This window comes from Equus asinus, chromosome 11 (assembly GCF_041296235.1).
Source record: "Equus asinus isolate D_3611 breed Donkey chromosome 11, EquAss-T2T_v2, whole genome shotgun sequence".
Lineage (NCBI taxonomy): Eukaryota > Metazoa > Chordata > Mammalia > Perissodactyla > Equidae > Equus > Equus asinus.
In genome coordinates, this window is record NC_091800.1 from 69,121,208 (window position 1) to 69,143,430 (window position 22,223).

The 22,223-nt window shown below is 42.7% G+C and overlaps 1 protein-coding gene across 1 annotated transcript in view; it reads right to left on the reverse strand.

Moving 5' to 3' along the window:
• ABCC4 (ATP binding cassette subfamily C member 4 (PEL blood group)) overlaps window positions 1-22,223 on the reverse strand; it is a 242,789-nt gene that overhangs the window by 172,441 nt on the left and 48,125 nt on the right. Inside the window, exon 4 of the mRNA XM_014864856.3 lies at window positions 10,951-11,175. Within this exon, the coding sequence (XP_014720342.2) occupies window positions 10,951-11,175 (225 nt within the window). The remainder of the gene's footprint in view (window positions 1-10,950; window positions 11,176-22,223) is intronic.

Sequence of the window (22,223 nt, forward strand, 5' to 3'; positions counted from 1 at the left end):
TCTGAACTGTAAACTCAAAAATGCTAGAAGAGCCGGCCTGGTGGTGCTTAAGTGCACAAGTTCCACTTCTCAGAGGCCCGGGGTTCACCGGTTGGGATCCAGGGTGCAGACATAGCACCGCTTGGCAAAAGCCATGCTGTGGTAGGTGTCCCACGTATAAAGTAGAGGAAGATGGGCATGGATGTTAGCTCAGGGCCAGTCTTCCTCAGCAAAAAAGAGGAGGACTGACAGTAGTTAGCTCAGGGCTAATCTTCCTCAAAAAAAAAAAAAAATGCTAGATGCTCAACCTTATGTGTATTTTATCACAATTAAAAATTTAAAATTTTTTAATTTAAAAAACAAATAGCTTTAAAGACTTGAAAGAAAATAACCACCAACCAAAAATTCTAAATCTAGAGATCTTAAAAGAATGAAGAAATAAAAATACTTTCAAACACATTTTTTTAATTAATTAGTAACTTAAAAAATAAATATCAGTCATGATTTCTGCATTAATCCAAGGAAAGGAATGCAGATATTCACGCCGCCCTCTCACTTTCCAAGGAGGCACCGCATCCACCTCGGCCCCCGCCCCTAACTGCTGACAGGGCTCTAGGACAGTGCTCCTGAAACTGTCCCCATGACAGGAATCCGTGATCCCTGACAGATTAAATATACAGATTAGCAGCCCTTTTCCTTAGAAATTCCAAGGAAGTAGGTCTGGCATTAGACCGGGGTTCTGGGTTTTTATTAAGCACGAAGGTGACTCATGACAGAATTTGGCAAACCTCAGCCTAGCACGCACACTCACCCTTCCACCTGTTGGGCAACAAAGTTGAACAGGTACGTCCTACAGCTCAGAGTACCTCGCCCTGTATGTACACACAGCGCTCCCGGCTGCAAAGCTCGTAAAGAGCCAGCTAGCAGAAGTGAAGAGACTGCTGCTCTGACAGACCGGTGAGCAACTGATAGCAGACTAGCCCCTGCGTCTACCTCCGCCATCTGCAACCGTACAGCTGGGCAAAATTATGTTTTCAGGCATCAGATAACAGGCAGTGCAAGGCTGCCCCCTGAGAGAAGGGATGCCTGGGAGGTGAATGCCACCATCACTCTGGCTCTCAGCCAGGAGACCATTTTTGAATCGTGGCTGAGAGCTGAAGTCCAAAAAACACAGCACCCCCACTGAGCTAAGAAGGCAGGAGTCAGAGTTGGAGTCAGCCGAAGCAGCTGGCATCTCCACGGCCAGGCACTAGACAGTCAACAGGGGCACAGAAAGGAAGGATGTCCAGTCTTAGGGAGTGGTGGGGAGGGGGTGCAGCTGCAAGCCCTTGGCTGAGGAGCGGCTGCAAAGGCCCAGGCCAAGACTGCCCAGGGCTGACCAGAGGGCTGGTGCCATCCACCAGAACACAGACCCCGAAGGGCAAGCAGAGCTGGGGCACTGGAGTTCTTGCCCAGCCTGAGTGGAGAAACCTTATTAATGTATCACTAACAAGTCTGGTATAAGCTGAGACACCAGAAAGATCAGGCCTTAAAGACCACTCTCTAGAACAGTGATTCTCAACTGGGGAGATTGCATCACCCCACCCCAGGGGACATTTGCTAACATCTGGAGACGTTACTGGTTGTTAGACCTAGACAAGTGCTACTGGAATCTAGTTGGTAGAGTCCACAGATGCTGTTCAACATCCTACAGTGCACAGGGCCGCCCACCCCCACATTCTCCACCCCCTCCACACACATCAAAGAATTAGACAGCCCTCAACAGTGCTGGGGATTGAGAAACCCTCCTCTGAAACAGACTTACTCCAGACTTGTCCTAGAAAAGACTAACACCAAGGCCTAATAAGACCCACAAAGGACACAGGACTTGAAGGGTGAGTCTCACCAAGTTAGAGAAGTTTGAGAAAAACATCTTAGGCTTTCTGAAGATTTAACATAACAAAGCAAAGTTCAAAGTGATCAGCCAGTAAAATTAAGCTGTCTCTTGGTACAAAATTCAACAATCTTCAGAAGATCAGAAGGCAGACCTCCAGTGTAGCATTCATAGTGTCCAAGAAACAATTTAAAAGTCCTAGACAGGAAAAGCAACAGGAAAATGTAGCCCATAGCAGGAAAGAAAGGAGTCATTACAATAAAAAGCAAACCCACCAAAATAAAGAATAAGAATAAAAACCCCAAGCTGACTCAAGTGTTAGGTTTTAAAAGACATAAAGAAACTAATACATATGTTCAAAGAGTTAAAGGGAAATATGTTCACCAATTAACGGGAAATATAAGTAAACAGAGATTCTCAGTAGAAAAATGCAAACTGTAAAAAAAAAAAAAAAAAAAAAGGGCCAAATGAACATTGTAGAACTGAAAAGTACAATCTGAAGTGAAAAAGCTCACTGGGCTTATAGCAGTTTGAAGATGAGAAAAGAAAGAGTTAGGTTAATCAATAGATACTATCCAACCTAAGGAACAGAGAGAAAAGACTGAATAAGGAGAAAAAGATAGAGGGACCTGTGAGACAATTTCAAAAGGTCTAACATACATGTAAGGGGAGTCCAAGAAAGAGAAAAGAGTGAGAATGGGCCAGAATAGAACATTTTAAAAGACATGATGGCGGCCAGCCTGTGGCATAGTGGTTAAGTTCACACATTCTGCTTCGGCAGCCTGGGGTTCGCTTGTTCAGATCCTGGGCCCACAAGGACCTACACAGTGCTCATCAAGCCACGCTGTAGCGGCATCCCACATACAAAATAGAGGAAGACTGGCAATTATGACCAATGTGCTTTGAGACTGGCTGGTTAGTGAAAACCTATTACCCTGAATCACACACAGCCTGCCTCCAGGGGGTACTACTCACGTTGTATGAGATCAGCACAGCGGGATGGCACAGTGCACTGCCATTCTCAGCCACCAGCAAAGAGCTACAACCAAAAAAACCCATCTGAAGATGACTTTTGGCGTATGCAGCCCAAACCATGCGCCAAAGAGGCAGACCATGTAAGTAAAAGTAAGGCCATGAAAATAAACACCTTTCACCCTGCGATTAGCAAACACAGGCACTCCATCGGACGGACTACAATGCAGCCAGTGAGGGGGTAAGAATGAAGTCAATACACTGACAGAACTGTATACGAACTGTGATCATAATAAGGTTGTAAGTGCATAAGTATGTGCAGCTAGACAAAGACTGGAAGAATCTGCAAAAATAATACATTTTAGGATGATGGGCTTTGGGGTCCTCCCAAATTTTTGGAACAACAACATTAAGCAAAAACAGCAATGCTTAAGAAAATGCCCAAGTTTCAAAACTGGCTGGCTTTGTGGATTCCTATCAGAACTATGCTTTTCTAACATGACTTTTTCCCCTTCTAATTAATCCCCCAAGGCTGGCTTCTTTCTCCATCTGTCATGAACATTACAATGCATTAAAAGACCTACATACTAATTCATTTTGCTAATTTATTTAAAATTTATTTCTACACATCATTTTACAAGATTGGTTCACCTGTCTTAGACGAAACAAGACAATTATTTTCTTACAATGACCCACAACTCTCATTTGCTGGACATTAGGAGCAGTTCATGAGAACTAAATGCTTCATCAAATGGGCAGAAATACTCAAAGTGAATGAATGAATAGCCCATAAGATACTCCCAGACCTGACTTCTCCTTTCCAACCCCATGGTCATCTCCACGTGGCCCCTTATCGCTTCACGTGTGGCCACATGCAGTAGGCCATCAGAAGATGCATTTTCCTAAATCGCTACTCTGACCATTTATCTCTTTACCTAACAACTTCCAGTGGCTCACCTCTGTCAACTAAATATACCAAAGGACCTTAAGCTCATGATCAAGGTCCTCCATTATGTGGCCTCAACATGTCTTTCCAGATTTACCTACTAGTGTTCTCCTAAATTCTTACGCCAATGTGCTACTACCGCTCTCTCAATAAACTCTCTCTGCTTTTCCATCTCAGCATTGTTCAATGTATGGAATGCCTCCCCCAACACACATGCACATCTTCACAAATCAGTGGGATCCTTTCCTAAACCATTAAGTCTGCACACTTGTGCACTACTTCGCACCTATGCTGCCATTTACTCTAATTATATGTATCCAGGCCTTCTATGATTGAGTGACAATAATAAAGATGATAGGAATGTATGAACACTAGCTAAATGCCAGGCACTAGAGTAAATGCTTTACACAGGTTGACTCATTTAACCCTCACCACAAACATGAGAGTTGGGCACTATTATCTTCATTTAAGCTTAGAGCAGTTTGCCTAAGGCAAATAGCCAGAAAGAGGAAAGCTAAGATCCATATAAAAGCAGTCTAACTACAGAGGGTTGTTACGTTTATGACCTCCCACCTTCCTAAATTTAATAAAAGTCTTCTGAATAAGTGCTTTGCAAGAGTTATCCAGCGCTCACAACAGCGCCATGAAGCAGATATTCTTTATCCTCATTTTAAAGATCAGGAAACTGAGGCCCTGAGAAGTGAATTCATTTCTGTTAAGATGTTACAATTTAGCAAATGGCAAAAGCGGATTTGAACTCAGGTCTGACTGTTCTCAGAGTCCATGCTCACAATCTCAACCCCATCCGACCTGGCACAGTGTCTTCTATGAGGTACTCGTGCGCCTGACGCAACACCTGAGCGCTGCGTGCCTGAGATTCCCAGCCCAGATTCCAAGACACGGGGACTGATGAATGGCTACCATCCTTGATGCTTAAATTTCAAAAGGGTTATTCACCAATGAGAAGGGTTAAACTTGGAACCCATATGCTACCCCTATGTACTGGAAGATCTTGGTTATAAGGTATAAAATAAAATTAACCTGAACATGGATTTGAGGCCTATTAGTATCACCTGGCATCTTTTAAAATGCCCCCATACCGATTAAAACAGAATGTCTGGGGATAGGGGCCAGGCGTCAGTGTTGTTTTAAAGATTCCCCCACATGAATGCAACGTGTAGCACGTTCTGGGAACCACTGAGCTAGAGATTCCCTTCCAGGCTGCACCGTACCCCACCCCCGCCACCCTGAGCAGATAAAGTTATCAGACAGCCGAATGCAAGGAGCCTGCAGGAACTCTCCAGCAGCAGGTATTTCCCCTTTGAAGAAAGTTAGACCAAACAGCCTCTCCTTCCTTAACTCGGATGTGTTAGCTCAATCTCCTAACTATGGAAAATTACACCCGCATCTGACAGCCCCTCTCAGCTCATCCCCAGCAAACTAGAACACTGACAAATCATCACTTGATGAGATTCACTTTTCACAAAATGCACCAATTCAAGTTTATATCAGAACTAAAACAGAAAAATGGAGGGAAAAAAATGTATATAAAAGAAAGTGTTAACCAGTGTAAGAAGCATTACTAGTTCATTCTAATTTTGTCAGAAGGTTAGAAAATACCATTAGAAGAGAAAGGCCAACCAAAGTATCACATGCTTCCAGACAGACACTAATTTCCATAAATACCACACAGTTCCACTGTGGCACATTCTCAAGGTGTCAGTCCCTGGACGTCTTCGGAAAGGAAACACAACCACAGACTAATAAGCAAAATATTAGATTGAACTATATAAAGTTGCTGTTTTTGTAAGCCCGAAACAGTTGAACGTCTGTGATTTCATATTGTCCAGACTAAATATAAAGCAATAGAGCCTACACTGAAATAAAATTAACTTTAAAACAAAATCAAGTTCTGAGAACTATGAAATGACATCTTATGGCTGAGACACTGACAAAACTTTCTATCAAATGACTTCCACAATCCACAGAGCAAATTCAGAGGGAGACGAAGGGGGCAAGAGTGTGGTGTGGGAGGGGCTGCAGGAATGGGAAACCCGCCCCTCTCACAATCTGCACACTCCTGGGCAGAGATTTTTTTTAAACTCAGGCTCCATTTACTGCAGACACTGCTCAGGAGAAATCAGCAAGCTTAGCTCTCTGCATCCTGGATGGGCTCCTTCACCTCCTTCTCAGAGTCTGTGATTAAGGAAGGCTGCGGGTCTACCCACTGATGTTAAAATATAACTGAGCTGGAAGTGTGTAGATGCGAGAACTAAAATAGTCAAGAGAAAAGGGGTCTTAAAAGAAAGGATTAAAGGAAAGGGGAAGAGTCCTTTATTCAGAGAGATGAAGAGAACCCAAAACCACGAAATCTAAATAGTGTGGATACAAGGAGGGTCCATTTTCCCCAAAATCACAGAATTCTAAAAATAGAACTACATCACTTAAATGCTTAAAACTGCATGTAAGTAAAACTATTTCTCTAAACAGGATATTCATCTACAGAGGTCACTCCTCTGAGATGTATTACATAAATATCAACAGTCGATTCTCATTATTTGTTTAGTTATGTTTCATAAAGTCACTGTGAAAATAAATTAGTGATTACTAATTGCTCCCAGGGGAAATACAGGGTTAGGTTTCTGCCAGCCTTTGGTAACATTTTCATCAACTGATCAGTACGTACACAACCTTGTTCTGTGTGTGTTCCTATTTAAAGACATCTTATTTAACATCTATGGTTGATTGACTAATGTGAGACTTACAGCAAACAGCAGTATAACTCATGCCTGAACCAAGCTCACCCAACACGTGTACGCGTATTAACCCATACGGCACATCACAGTCTTCCTGTGCTTAGGAACACTAGACAGCACTTCAGCACTCTGCTTAGGGGCCGTTTTAAATAGCAAAATCACCAAAACAAAAAAAGCACAAAAATGTGGAAAACAAGGTACTAAATAGACCATGGAAAGGACACTTGTTCACAGTATGAGAGCTAAAACAAGAAGGCAGCGTCATCTTGTTTGACCCCAGCTGGGTTATGTGTCAAGTGACAAAATTTTAGAACTCTGTGCACGCACACAAACGACCAATCGTGAAAGAGTCCTGAGTCTTGATTTGGGAGTTCCAAACAAATTTTAGCAAGTAGGCAAATTTGCAAAAACAGAATCCATGAATAATGAGGATGGACCGTATGTAAATTCTCGTGAGACAGATCTATAGTAAAGGATGAAGGGAAACTAGGATGTTCACATGGAGTCAACTCATCTTACAAGTTGAAACAAAGAAGGACAAATACTCTCCCACAAACTATCCTTTGAGGAACTCTAGAAAGAGTGGAGACAAAGATTTTAGCCAGAATAAGACGTCTGGCCAAACTGATCTAATTCTACAAGGATCTACATCAGGTAACAAGTGACACAGAACAGGGTCAGTGACCCCAGTGAGTGACTGCCGTGGCTCTACCTGCTTTCAGAGCAAACCAATCCATCATCAGGATCCACTGTGGGAACCGCCACAGTTCTTCAACATGGACACAAGGTCAGGAAACCTACAGCCGACTAGGCTAACGATCTTAAGGAAAAATCTTTATGCTATATGCATTTTATGATACAGAAAAACCTCTGTGCCATATGACAAGACCATTCTGATTACCAAGAACGATTACATGTTGTCTAGAGGCCCGTAACATTCAGGCTCACTTCTACCCAGGCCTGAGCCTGAGGTTGGGGCTGGCAAATGGGAGATGCATTCCCACTAGTAACTGGGGCTGGAGACGGTTGGCTGCCTTCAATCCAGGTGCACCTTGCCTGTAGCTAGCCTCTTCCCCTAGCCTGGCTCCACGTTCTGTGCTCTAAAGCTGGGGAAGTTAACCCTCAAGATTTAAAGCTGGACATGTCCTCCTTCTCCTGGGTCAAGGACAAGACAGAAAGTAAGCCACTGGTCCCACTGCAGAGGTGACAGCAACCCATGCTGGAAATATGACCAGCAACTGGTGGTGACTTTCTAAAATGAGCAAGTGTAATGTGCAAAACACTATTGCTGTGAAGGACCTGTGTTCTTTCTTAATGCCAATCTGTTGACTTTACAAAAGTATAGCCTGTGTTGCACAATCCCTTTATTTGGTAAAATGTTCTGAAAAATGCCCAAGAGATCTGAGGAACCTGAACAGACCACCATGAGCTATTTCAACAGACTGCCAACTGGAGCCACTGATCCAAACAAAATATCATAGTTCCTAAAAATTTCTCTTCATTTAGTCCTGAAGTTAAACAGAAAAATCAATGATCAAGTGAGATGTAAAATAACATAGCTCCTGTGCAAGAGAGTATGGCAGTTCCTCAAAAAATTAAACATAAAATGACTATATATATAGTCCAGCAATTCCACTTCTGGAGACGTACTCAAAAGAAGTGAAAGCAAGGACTTGAACAAGTATTTGTACACCCATGTTCACAGCAGCATTATTCACAACAGCCAAAAGGTGGAAACAACCCAAATGTCCACTGACAGATCAATAGATACACAAAACGCTGTATACACCTACAATGGAATATTATTCAGACTTAAGAAGGAATTAAATTCTGACACATGCTATAACCTAGATGAACCCTGAAGACATTATGCCATATAACACAAGCTAGACACAAAATGGTAAATATTGTAGGACTCCATTTATATGAGGTATCTAGAGTAGTCAAATTCAGAGACAGACAGGAGAATGATGGCGGCTGTGGGGAGAGGCGACTGGGGAGTTACTGTTTAATGGGCACAGGGTCTCAGTTTAGGAAGATGAAAAAGTTCTGGCAACGAATAGTGGTAATGGCTACACAACAGTGTGAATGTACTTAATGCCACTGAACAGTACACTTCAAAAGAGTTAAAACGGCCAATTTTATGTTATGCATATTTTACCACAATAAAAAAAATGTTAATGATCAATAGCCGAAAGTAATTTTACCAAAGCTCTGCACCGGTAAAGAAATCAGAAGCCATTTTTATATATGACGCATCCCACGAGGTCATCAATACTACAAACTATGACTATGAGCTTAGCAGCCAATCCACTTAGAACCCCCAACCTGATTTTCTCCCAGAACCAGGGACTCGGAGGTGGGGCCTGAGAATAACCTGCAAATGTTCACCGAGGTGGAAGGGCAGCGGGGTGTTGGAGCTGCGCTGCAGCACCAGCTTTTGCCCTAAGGAATCAGCCCACCTGTGATGAAGAACTGTCTTATTTCTCCACCTCAGCAGGATTCTAGATACAAGGCAGTGCACGAGGAAATCTGTCTTTCCCACGTTCCTGGAATTTCAGGTTACGTCTCTGGTTTAACCCAAGCAATTTTTGACTTCACAAAGGGACAACCCTTTCAGACTAACCTAGCTGGCAAACTGATACCTTTGGGAGTTGTTTACATTCAGGTAAGCAAATGTGCCAAGTCAGGGCGGATTTCCCAAGGGCAAGTGTCCAAAGCGTTAGTGGGGAAAGGAGAAAAAACAGGTGGACAACTCACCGGAGCAGCAAAGAGCTCTGTTTCATTGAACTGTCGTCACCTCAAACCTGACCTCAGTGTTTAAGGCTTTCAGAGTAGAGTTCTAGTGAAATTTCCTATTTCTGGAAAGACAAAATCTAGCTAATTTGTAGAGAAATCTGAGTATTCTCCTAAATGGTAGAAAGGAATGCAAGAGTATAACAAAGATGATGATGATGATGATGATGATGATGATGGTGACAATGAAGACCCCTTGATGAGAGCGTACAGTCATTGCTACATTCCTTTGTCACAGAAGTGGAAACCGGGCTTACATGCTGTAGCCTACCATAGACAAGAGGATACCAGGCCTCCAGGATGCACAGAATTCAAAGATTAATAAGACTCTGCTCAAAGGAAGATGTGGAGGAGACATCTTGCATTTTGCCAAGAAAAGTATTCACCAGAAACAGAAGCTCTAGATAAGTAGCAACTAGATAAAAGCAGCAATACTTTAAATTTCAATTGTTTGGGTTTATCTTTCAATTAGGATTTTATTTATTTTTTAATAAAAATTGTATATATTTGAAGTATACAATGTGATGTTTTGATATACATTGGAAAACAATTACTATACTCAAGCTAATTAACATATCCATCACATTTTGTGTGTGTACGATATAACACAAGATCTACTCTTTCAGCAAATTTCAACAACACAATACAGTTAAATGAGGTTCTGCTTTTTTTTTTAAGGCACACAGCCCAGGCAAAGAGATATCCAGGATCAAGTTTATAATGAGCCCTTCAGCTAATGACTGATGTATCTGTGGCAACTCCTTTGTGAAGACACCTAAAATCCTTAATCCTTCTATGTTAGTTAAGACCAGGGTAAACTAAGGGATAATTTTATGGCATTTCTCAATACAGAAACACTGAACACATCAAATCAGGTCCTATCATTAAAACTTCTATAAGGCACAATAAAGGGAAAGAACATATTATACAAAAAAACAACTTGAATAAACAGCAACATAAAATAGATGAAACCATAAGTTCTCTCCAAATTACTAAAAACAATGTAAAATTGAAAGCCTTATCCCAAACATCTATTTTCAATAATATCATTAAAAACAACCTTAACTACAGAATACAGTGAGTGATTCTGTATTTGGCATGAATTCCATTTGTATTTTTCTTTTAGTTAACAGAGTCACATTGAAGATGATTAAATAGTTAATTTAAAAAATATCATCATTCCCTTTCTCAAATACACTCTTTTCTCCTAAACTTTATAGATCCAATTTCACTGAAGGTCATTTTCAGATACAACTTTGATGTAAACGAAGGTTTTAATGAACAACCACCAGAAAATTTCCATAAACACAAATGAGATTTAGGCATGAAAACATTGAAAATCAATTTGATTCTTATTTTTTCATTAGATTTTTACAAATTTAGTATTTTGCAACAGCCTGTGACCATATGTTACCGAAGGCAGACCTGATCTGATCTCAGAAGAAAACTTTCATATATTGGTAAAGTCTGCTTAAAGAAAAAGAAAAATTAGTCTGATACAAATAGTTAGCTTCCCTGGTAGAGTTTAAATGATTCTATTTACAAAATTTTTAAATCACACAGAACTTTTCCAAGATACTACTGATGCTTCAGGTGAGGTACACATTTTGATACCGAATGACACTTACCTTCCGATAAATCATATGGCACATGGCTACTCTCAACCTCATCCCAGCACACTGAACGTGATAAAAATATAAGTGGTGCAGGATGGCCAAGATGAGTGTGCAGGCAGTCAGCACGAATGCATAGCCGTACGTTTCATACAAAGCCGCAGAATCGGTGGGATCATACTTTTCAAAATAATCAATAATTTTCCCCAAAAATATGGGCTGGATTATTTTGATGACTTCCTAAAAGGAAAGAAAAAAGCCTTAATTAGAAATACAAGCCAGAGCCAGCCCTGGTGGCCTAGTGGTTAAAGTTCGGCGCTCTCACCGCTTCGGTGACCTGAGTCAGTCCCCAGTTGTGGAACTATACCACCTGTCTGTCAGAAGCCATGCTGTGGTGGTGGCTCACATGGAAGAACAAAAAGGACTTACAACTAGGATATACAACTATACTGGGACTTTGGGGAGGAAAAAAAAAGAGGAAGATTGGCAACAGATGTTAGCTCAGGGTAAATTTTTCCCAGCAAAAACAAAGAAATACAAGCCATACTAGTTTTCTTAACACAAGCTTTACTTACTTAATTATTTTATTGAGGTCATATTCATTTATAACATTGTGTAACTTCAGGTGTACATCATATACATCAGTTTCTGTATAGACTGCATCATGCTCACCACCAATAGTCTAGTTTTTATCTCTCACCATATGTATGTGCCCCTTTACCCCTTTTGCCCACCACCCCACCTTCCCCCTCTACTAATCCGTTCTCTTTGTCCATATGTTTGCTTATCTTCCACATATGAGTGAAATCATCTGGTGTTTGTCTTTCTCTGTCTGGCTTATTTCACTGAACATCATATCCTCAAGGTCCATCCATGTTGTTGCAAATGGGACAATTTTGTCCTTTTTTATGGCTGAGTAGTATTCCATTGTGTGTGCGTGTGTGTGTGTGTGTGTGTGTGTGTATTATATCTTCTTTATCCATTCATACATATTAGGGCACTTGGGTTGCATCCATGTCATGGCTATTGCGAACAATGCTGCGATGAACATAAGGATGCATAAATCTCTTTGAATTGTTGATTCCATCTTCTTTGGATAAATACCCTGCTTCAATAGCTTTTATGAACTGAGATATTGGCACAAACACAGATCAGAAGAGAGAGCCCTCTAATCTTTCCCAACTCAAACTCCACAGAGAGTGGAACTGAGTATCTGCCAGAGTATTAAAAAGAAACCAGGCTTTGGAGGTTCCCAGGCTCCTGGCCCCAGGGGCACTGCTTGAGTATGTCTCTACCTCCCAGAGGCTGGGATATGCCCAGAAGTACTGCCTCCTTGGAGTCACAAATTAAACAGGAGAAGCCAAGCTAATAAATAATGTGATCAACGGTGCTCCATCAGCCACACATTGCAGGTGGTGGGTTTTTTTTTTTGAAGATTGGCACCTTAGCTAACAGCTGTTGCCAATCTTCTTTTTCTTCTTCTTCTTCTCCCCAAAGCCCCCAAGTACATAATTGTATATTCTAGTTTCAGGTCCTTCTGGCTCTGCTATGTGGGACACTGCCTCAGCACGGCTTGATGAGCAGTGCCATGTCCGCACCCAGGATCCAAACCAGCCTGGGCCGCCAAAGCAGAGTGTGCAAACTTAACCACTCAGCCATGAGGCCAGCCCCAGGTGGTGGCTTTGAAGAAATATTAACAATCTATTCCCCTAGGTAAACATTAGAATCCTAAACCAGTGAGTTGGGAGGCACTGGGGCTTACCTCCTGAATAAAGCTTAGGGAAAGCAATTTTCTTTCCCAAGACTGAAGGCAAAGAAACAGTAAAACTCGCCCCTCCCTGTCAAATGGCCTCTCCACTCCACAACCTACTTCCTTCCTCTAGTAACTCCTTATAAGGGACCCATCTCCTCCACTAAAGAAAACCAAGCACTCAACACAAATCCAAGTCACTGAGAGCAAACACACAGAACCTCAACATCACTTCCTCCACGGACTTCTCAAAAGACAAAACGCCCAAAGTTTGGAAATCTTTCAAAAACTGGACTTTGAAACAAGCATTTCCTTTTAAGCAATCCCACCACATTAATAAAGAATTGGTAAACATCTGACAAATTTGCTTCTGATAGCTCTCCTCTGTTTGTCTGAAGTGAGGAACTCACGCACGAGAGGGAAGAAGAATCCAAAACACCAAAAACGGAACAAAACTAACATGCATCTTCTCAGCCAAACAGCATCCTAACAGGATACTTAGAGAAAGAGGTGCCCATGCCTCAAATGGGTGTGACATTCAACTCCAACCCTCCTGTCCCACTGTACATGCATGCACACACACGTTCACAGGCTTCACCAACTGCCTCGCCTTCCATGAGGTCATGAAAGTTTTCATCTACTATACAGAGGTCTGGGAACACTGTTTAATTCGAGTCCTACGAGTAAGACAATCAGATCAAGAACACAAAGGCCCATTGTTAGATTTCCAGCATGCCCCAATCATTCATCCCAAGAGGCATTAAGAGTCTGTGGAAGAGCCCCTAATACTCTAGGTTGTAAAACAGACTGTTTTGAGTTTACTGAGATGGAAACCTGGAGGTTTATACAAAGAAGCAAGAACACCAAACTGGACACACAGGCAGTCCAAGCCCAGGTGTGGCTAAAGGCAGCTGAGGCAGCAGCACGCAAGCCTGGGGCTATCCACTAGAAGCCAAGCAGTAATGCCTGCTCTCCCGAACTTTCCTGTAACTTATGACTATCTCTGTGAATCACTGCTGCCTGTTACTGAGCATTCCATTTGAGCCTAACATGGGTGTAATTATAAGAGAAAGTAAGAGTGATGTCCCCCATCAAAGAGAATACTGATAGATGCAACAAATCCAGCAAAAAAGAATGTAAAATGAAGGCAGGTCACTACTGCCTAAGCATCTAGGGTTTTCTGCTGAGTGTTTAATAATCCAGTCAAGTGAACAGGCTCACTAATGAGTAATGCCAGTTCACAGCCCATACCTTCCCACTCACCTATCAATTCCTGATCCTAACCCTCAACCAGCAAGAAATAAAACAACTGCGAAAATACTCATTATTGAACTTGAAACTAACCAAATTAAAACTTTCTGGATAGCAGGAACAAGGTCAAAAAATGCTCACACAAACCCTTCATCTGTGACACCAACCTATGACCTAGTGAAGATTCTTTCCACAAACCAACAGAGAATATGGTCCTTATTCCTTCACAAGAACTTTTCTCAACTGGGAAACCAGAAGAGATCTTTAAAAGAGCTCCATATAATACCACAACACCCCACGGCTCAAGGTTCGACCAGTGTCTGGGTCTTTGAGGCGGGTGTTTCTTCGTCGAGTAGGTGGTATCCAGCCTCCTTCAAGAAACTGACATTTGGGCCCCACCCCTTGATTCTTAGGGTAACTTCCTTCATAACTAGATGTTAAAACTTCCCCAGGGGGCACAGTTCCTCCACCATGTCTCCCCATGTATTTGAAACACTTCCCATCCAACTCCACCATCCGGGATTCATGAGAAAAAAAAGAAGATACAAGAAGTAGAAACAAACTGTCACTCTTTCCACCATGTGAGGCTACAAGGAGAAGTCAGCCATCTGCAATCGGGAAGATGGTCCTCGCCAGAACTTGACCATGGTGACACCCTTATTTCAGCCACCAGAACTGATCACTACAGCAGAAGGCTGGGAAGGTGGTGAATTATGCACAGATTCTTAAAGCTTGCACCTGGAAGTGACATTTCTGCTTATATTTCATCAGCCAAAGCCAGTTATATGGCCATGGGCTACTTCCAACATGGCAGAGTGTGAGCCCCACAGAACACAGGGAGTTTTGTCCACTTCATCCACTGCTGGATCTGACGTGCCTAGAAGAGTACTCGACAGAGAGGAGGCATTCAGCAAACATTTGTTACATGAAGTAAGATTAACTTTCATCCATGGGAAGATCCTGATAAAGTGGGACATAGGGCACACAATTTAATGGTTACTGCCATGGGCTTTAGGGAAAACTAGATCCAGGTTTGAATACCAATCTTTCCCTGAGTATCTGTGTGTCCTTAGATATTTATTTAACCTCTAAACTTTAGTTTCTACTTATAAAAGGCAGATAACAGTAGTAACTCTCTCACTTTGGGGAGGATTATAAGAAATAATGTCTATAAAACATCCAACACAGTGCCTGACCAAAAGAAAAAAAAAAAAAAGCAGCTGCTATCAAAGAAAAAAATGCTTGAGTAAAACATAGGCAGAAAAGAGTGAGCTTCTGGGAAAAATGAATAGGCAGTTAATTTTTAGAAATGGGGGAACAGGTGACAAAGGCAGAGCTAAGATAGATCCAGAAATAAAGAGGAAAAGCAGTAAATCAAGGGAAAAAATAACCATCAAGATTCTAGATAGACCTGTGTCCTCTGTCAATCAGCCGTCTTCATCCTGACTGCACGTCAGCATCCCCTGGAGCCATTAAGAGCACTCTGATGCCCAAGATCCAGCCTCCAGAGACGGGAGGTTCAATGATCAGGGTCGGAGCCTGAAGTTGCCTCTCCCTGAAGATTGTACGGTGCATAAATTAACCCCATGTAAACATCTGCTGACTTTCCCACACCATCACGGCATCTGAGCCTGGACGGGCTGCAGATCTGCTCTGAAGGACTGACAAGTACCACAAACAGTTTTAATCAGAGTTACATGCCACATTATCATGCTTCCAAGAAAAGCCCTTATGAACTCAAAGTCCTGAGGTTTCGGTGATGAAACTGAAACCCTCCATCTGCACAGCAGGAGAAATTCAATGTTCAGAAAAGACCATATTTATAAAATGAAAAGATGAATCATAATTTGTTTTTAAAGTTACCTCTAAAAGGAGAGAGGGAATCCAGTGGAAGGCACAATAACAGCAGCCTTCTTTAAAAAAAAGCCTCTTTTGTTGATTTGACTTTGAAATCATAAAAACATAAAATAAATTTTTAAAAAGAAATTACTAAAATTTCAGAGTAAAATGAAGCAAATGTAGCTAAATAAACAGCCATCCAGTTGTTAGCATAGCCATACAAAAAAGAACTATTAAAAGTAGCTTTAAACAAAATTTGAAAATACATTCCCTGTGTGATATACCCACCCTAAGGATAATAAGAACTACTGCAAAAAAATCTTACAGTGCTTCCAGAAGTCACATTATGGGTGATAGGATAGTGCTGATACTATAAGATAAAAAAATGAATAATTATGTTGATATCATTGAGAACTAGGATTAGGCATGGGAGGAAAGAGACTAGATGGGGGCGGGGGGAGACAGAGATGTAAGAGTAACGATATCAAGTTATAACACTAGTGTCCTGAATCTGATTTGGATTGGAAATATCCATATAAGCTCATGATATGATTATTTCCTTTTTTTTTTGAGGAAGATTAGCCCTGAGCTAACTGCTGTCAATCCTCCTCATTTTGCTGAGGAAGATTGACCCTGAGCTAACATCAGTGCCCATCTTCCTCTACGTTATACGTGGGACACCTACCACAGCATGGCTTGCCAAGCAGTGCCATGTCCGCACCTGGGATCTGAACTGGTGAACCCTGGGCGGCTGAAGCGGAACATGCGCACTTAACCACTGCGCCACCAGGCCAGCCCGTTTATTTTTTTTTCATGTGTTCCAGCTTTGTCCAATCAAAAAGCAAGAAAACAATAACTAACTCAGCAGCAATGGGCACCTCTAGTGCCCAGACTATAGTCTCTAAATAGCATTCCCAAGAAAAGGAGCCAGGGCTGCTTGGAAATGGCTGGTTCCAGGACTGGGGCCAAAACTGCACAGGAAGAGCCAGAAACATCTTATTACACCAGAAAACAAGGAAACTAGCGAAGACTACCAAAGTATGTACAAAAGACTGAGGACTCAACTTGAACAGACTCCCAGTGGCCAAAGACAGCCAAAGTTGAGCACACAGATGACAACTGTAATGGACTGAAGCACCTCAGAAATGTTTAACTCCATGAGCTCACGCTGATACTCATAAAAACGGCAAAAACTCATTAACCCCAGAGGAGAATGCTGGAGAACCAACTCATTATTTTGAAAGCTAATTTAGAAAAAGAAAAAAGTAATAAGATTAAGAATTCTCCCTGCCCTTCCTATACATACCTCTGAGTAACCAAAGATTGGATAACAGCAAAGTTTCTCATTATGGAAATATTTCAGCTAGTAAATGAAGAAGGGAAAACTTAGAATATCACTGAAATCTCACATTGATGTAAACTATTATGAACTCAATAAAAAAAATTGAAAAAAAAATAGTAGAGAAACAGAGAGAGAGGGAAACAGAAAAAGAACCCATACAACCTATATCAAATGCACCTTATTAGGATACTGATTCAAACTGCAAGAAAAAAAAGAGAAAGAAATGTGAACACTGGCTAGATAATGATCATATCAAAGGATTAGCATTAATGTTAATGCATAATAATAGTATTAAGATTATATAGGGAAAAGATTCCATATCTTTTAAAGATACATGATAAAATATTTATAGATAAAATGATGTGATGTCTAGGCATGGCTTCAAAATAATCTTGGGAAGGGAGAATGAGTAGGGGTTCAGATAAATCAAGACTACTCAGGAGTCGATAATTATTGAAGCTGGTTTAGGGTTACATAGGGGCTCATTATTCAGTATGGGAGGAAAAGTAATTTTCTCTCTACCCTTTTGAGTTCTTGGCTAATAAACCCCCCATAATAAAAGACAGATTAACAAGAGAAAAGCAAACAGCAGTTTATTAACATGTACAACTCCTATATATAAGGGATAGCCCCAGAAAAACTGACCTCCCTGAGATGGCCCAGGCCACCACCTTAAATACCATCTTCAGCTAAAGACAAGAAAGAAAAGTGTGTGTTGGGGGGGGGGCGGGGGGTCACCTGTGAGAGACTAACAGGAAAAGTACAGTAAACAAGAGTAAGGTTTGCTTTGCAGATTTCAGTCTTCTGAAAGCCTTAGCCATTGGTAAGATTCTCTTATGATTTAGAGCCATCCTTCTCTTCCTGGTACAGAGAGGGAGATGCCCTCATACTTGGAGATTTCCTTTATAAATGTCTATGTCCCTACAGAAGGATAACTTCTACTCTGTTTTCAGAGCTTCTCCAGTGTCAGCTGTTTCTCAGAAATAATCAACTCAAAATAGTCTTTATGGCAAAAACGCAAATTCTGGGGAGGCATTTTCGGCTACCCTTCAATCCTACTCTATTCTTGTACTTTTGAAATGTTCTTAAAAACCTAAGAACAGTTGACAGAGGAGCGCAGATCCGTCATCAGAAAAAAACACCTACTCTCGGCTCTCTGACCCTTCAGTGGCAGCTGTGGCAGGAGAGAAAGTGTCGGGACAGAATGCAAAGAGCACTAGCCCAGGAACCAATGTTTTGCTTCAGAAGCCAGGTCGGCAACTTCAAGTCACAAGACCCTGAGCCCATCTCATTCCCTCCTGCACCTCCACATCCTTAACTGTGGAAATATCTGCCTTGTCTACCTCAGAGGAATCTTGGGACACCTAAATGAGCTATGACAGCTCAAAGTGCTCTCAAACCAGCATAAAAATATGTGGAAGTTAGGATCCCTTTTATTATACACAAGTCCTGGGAAGAGACCTATTGCACGCTAAATGGCACAGGCTGTTTTCACTCACTGCTGCTTACAGGCGATCATGGTAGAACAACTCCCAGAATAGTCATTTGTAAAAGCCAGCTTTTCTGGGGGCCGGCCCGGTGGCGTAGTGGTTAAGTTCGTGCGCCCATCTTCGGCAGCCTGGGGTTCATGGGTTTGGGTCCCAGGCATGGACCTAGCACCACTTGTCAAGCCACACTGTGGCAGTGTCCCACATAAAACAGAGGAAGCCTGGCACAGATGTTGGCTCAGTGAAAATCTTCCTCAGGCAAAAAGAGGAAGATTGGCCACAGCTGTTAGCTCAGAGCCAATCTTCCTCTCTCTCTCTCTCTCTCTCTCTCTCTCTCACACACACACACACACACACACAAAAAGCAAGTAATCAGATGCTTCACTTCCAAGCAAATTTTTTTAAGTTTTAACCATTATGAACACAATCTTTTTAAAATGAACCACCTACTTCCCTGACTTCTTAAAGAAGATAGATTGAAATGCATTACCCTCCAGCATGACTCAGGGTTATCACTGAGGACATTACTAATAATCAATGCAACAGGACCTGACCCCTGGTGCTCCTCCTCTCTTGTGGAAGGGGACTGGGCGAACCCACACTGACTCCTAAGACCCCACTAACACGCCAGCAGGCAGAAACCTCATCTCTCCAAGAAAAGGCCCTGATGACATGGGAAGGTGGCCTCAGAGGCATGTGGCCCATGCAGAGGCTTCAAGCTCCTCCTCTTTACCCTGAGGACTCTGGGCAGGTGGAGACTTGCTCTGTCCCCAAGGCAGTTTCCGGGGAGGTGCACAGAGGGGCGCTAGGAACTGGCTGCTGTTCTGTTCTACTTAGAGTGGGCCTACAGGAGTAGCACGTTCAACATCGGCCTGGTACTTCTTTCTCTGAGCGTTACAATCATTCCTCAATTCTCATAGGATAGAGGTTTCCACTACTTCGAAATCTCAACCTCAGAAGCCTAGCCTGGCATCATCCTGCCTCTTGCTGGTGCTGCCAGCAGTGCCCAGGGAGGGCCCTACCCGCGCTGTGCTGGGAAATCATGGATAACCTGCCAGACGTTCTGTATACCAGAAGAATTAAAACAGGGCTGGAGGTCACAAAGGAAACGTCTACTTTATAGCAAACCCTATGATGAGTTCAGATCTTCCAATATCTAAAACACAAAGACCAACAAGCAGGGGCGATACAAGATCACAAAATGGGAAGCCACTTCAAAAAAAATCAAGGGGCCAGCCTGGTGCTGCAGGGTTAAGTTTGCACGTTCTGCTTTGGTGGCCCAGGGTTCGCCGGTTCAGATCCCAGGTGCAGACATGGCACTGCTTGGCCCATATATGAAGTAGAGGAAGATGGGCATGGATGTTAGCTCAGGGCCAGTCTTCCTCAGCAAAAAGAGAAGGACTGGTGGCAGATGTTAGCTCAGGGCTAATCTTCCTCAAAAAAAAAAAATCAATTATTAAACTAATGTTCATTCCATCTAACTCAGGAACTAGCTTTAATCCTTGAAAACCCAAAACAGCACCTGAAAATGATTTTTGAAATGTAACTGATCCTTCCTAGCTTCACCATAAGAAATCAATTCTCTCTAACTTCTCCAAAATAGCAGAGTATCAACAGGCAAGTCTAGGAAAACAAGAGTATCTGCGCTGGAGTTCAGTCTTCTTTCGACTGCCAGAAAAAAAAAAAATTCAAGGTTTACTTTTTTTTTTGAGGAAGATTAGCCCTGAGCTAACATCTGCTGTCAATCCTCCCCTTTATGCTGAAGAAGACTGGCCCTGAGCTAACATCCATGCCCATCTTCCGCTACTTTATACATGGGATGCCTACCACAGCATGGCTTGCCAAGTGGTGCCATGTCCACACCCGGGATCCAAACCGGCGAACCCCAGGCCACCGAAGCGGCACGTGCGAACTTAACCGCTGCGCCACTGGGCCGGCCCCTCAAGGTTTACTTCTAATTGAACTCTAACGACCTTCAGCTCCCTGAACTTCACTGCATCCAAACTAAGAGTTCTGCCAATTATTATTTTAAAGACAAAGTTAGAACAAGTATCATATGCTAGTCATCAAGCTCTTTTAAGCCATTGTCTAATTTTATACTGTAAACCACCAAGATATTGTCCCGAACACAGCACAGGTACCCTCGTGGGAGAAAGCCCAGCAACACCTCACCTCTGATTTATCTGCTACCAGCACTGCCTGGCTCCACCCAGCTGTCACCCTGACATCTCAGGCCTGGTGCACATCCCACCTGGGGAAAGTATGTTCTGACACCAGAACAGGAGAACTGTCCCCCACACTAGTGACTGACCGGGGGTTCTCATCTGAGCCAAGCAAATGCACACCCCATCCACGATTCAGAGACACCAGCTCACAGGAGCACTAAGTAATAACATCGAGAACTCAGCCTCTGCTCAGATCACCCGAGTCCCATGCAAGACCACTACCTTCCCACTGGTCCGTCTCAGGGAGCCAACCTTGAATGGTGTCTTAAGATTGTGGATGTTTAAGAACGTACGCCACCAGGGTAGCCACAACCTCATCTACTTTCTAAAGGACTCCTGGTCTATCTGAATACACCACGCTGCTGCTGCTAGTGTCAACGCCCTGGTCACCTCTAGCACCCCAGGGACATGGTCACCTGGACTCCGTCCTAACTTACAATCCCCAATCTGACTTCCTGCTCCAGGGAGTTCTTTGCATCCTACTTACTATCTTTAGGCCAAGTTCAAGATGCATGTATCTGAGACCCTGAAGACAAAGTTCTCGAGAGGAGCCTTCCTGACAGTGGACGAGCTATCAGTCCTAGAGATAGTCAGGCTCATGTCAGAGCACGTGAGACGAACCTTGGCTCCGTCCTTTATGCTTTGTGTGACCTGAGCACATTAAGAAATTACTTGGCACTATGTGTCCTCTTTTCTAAAATGGGGATAGTAATACTTTCCACCTCGTTTGAGTCGGCCAAAGGAATAAAACTAATATTACATGTAAAGTGTTCACAGCAGTTCCTGATACATATTTTTCAAGTACTTACTATTATTACTACTATACTGCAACCAGTACTGCTGCTGCTGCCAATGCCACTACCGCCACCACCACCGCCAAGTATGAGCCCCTACTGCTGCTGCTACTAGTAATACTACTACTGAGTATGAGCCCTACTACTGCTGCTACTAGTAATACTACTACTGAGTATGCGCCCTACTACTGCTGCTGCTACTATTCCTACTGCTGAGTATTATTACTACTGAGGAGGAGTACCATTACTACTACTACTACTGACTATGAGCCTGTATTGCTGCTGCTACTACTAATACTAAAACTAGTGAGTATAAGCTCCCACATTTGTCAGGTACTCTAGTCCCCACTTTTCTGCCATGACTGCCCAATGACCAACCTCCTAAAAGAGAGCCCAGTGCTCTTCCACTTGCACCTTCCTTCCACCCCCATTCTGGCCATCCTGGATCCCCCATCTGTTAAGTAATACCGTGGCTGCACAACTTTGAAATCAACACTGCCAGCACCACAGTGGGGCCTGTCCCCTCTCAGGAAGAACCCCAGCTCCTGCGGCCTCGACCTCTATGTCTACTTATCCCAAATCTTGGCACACAAAGACCTG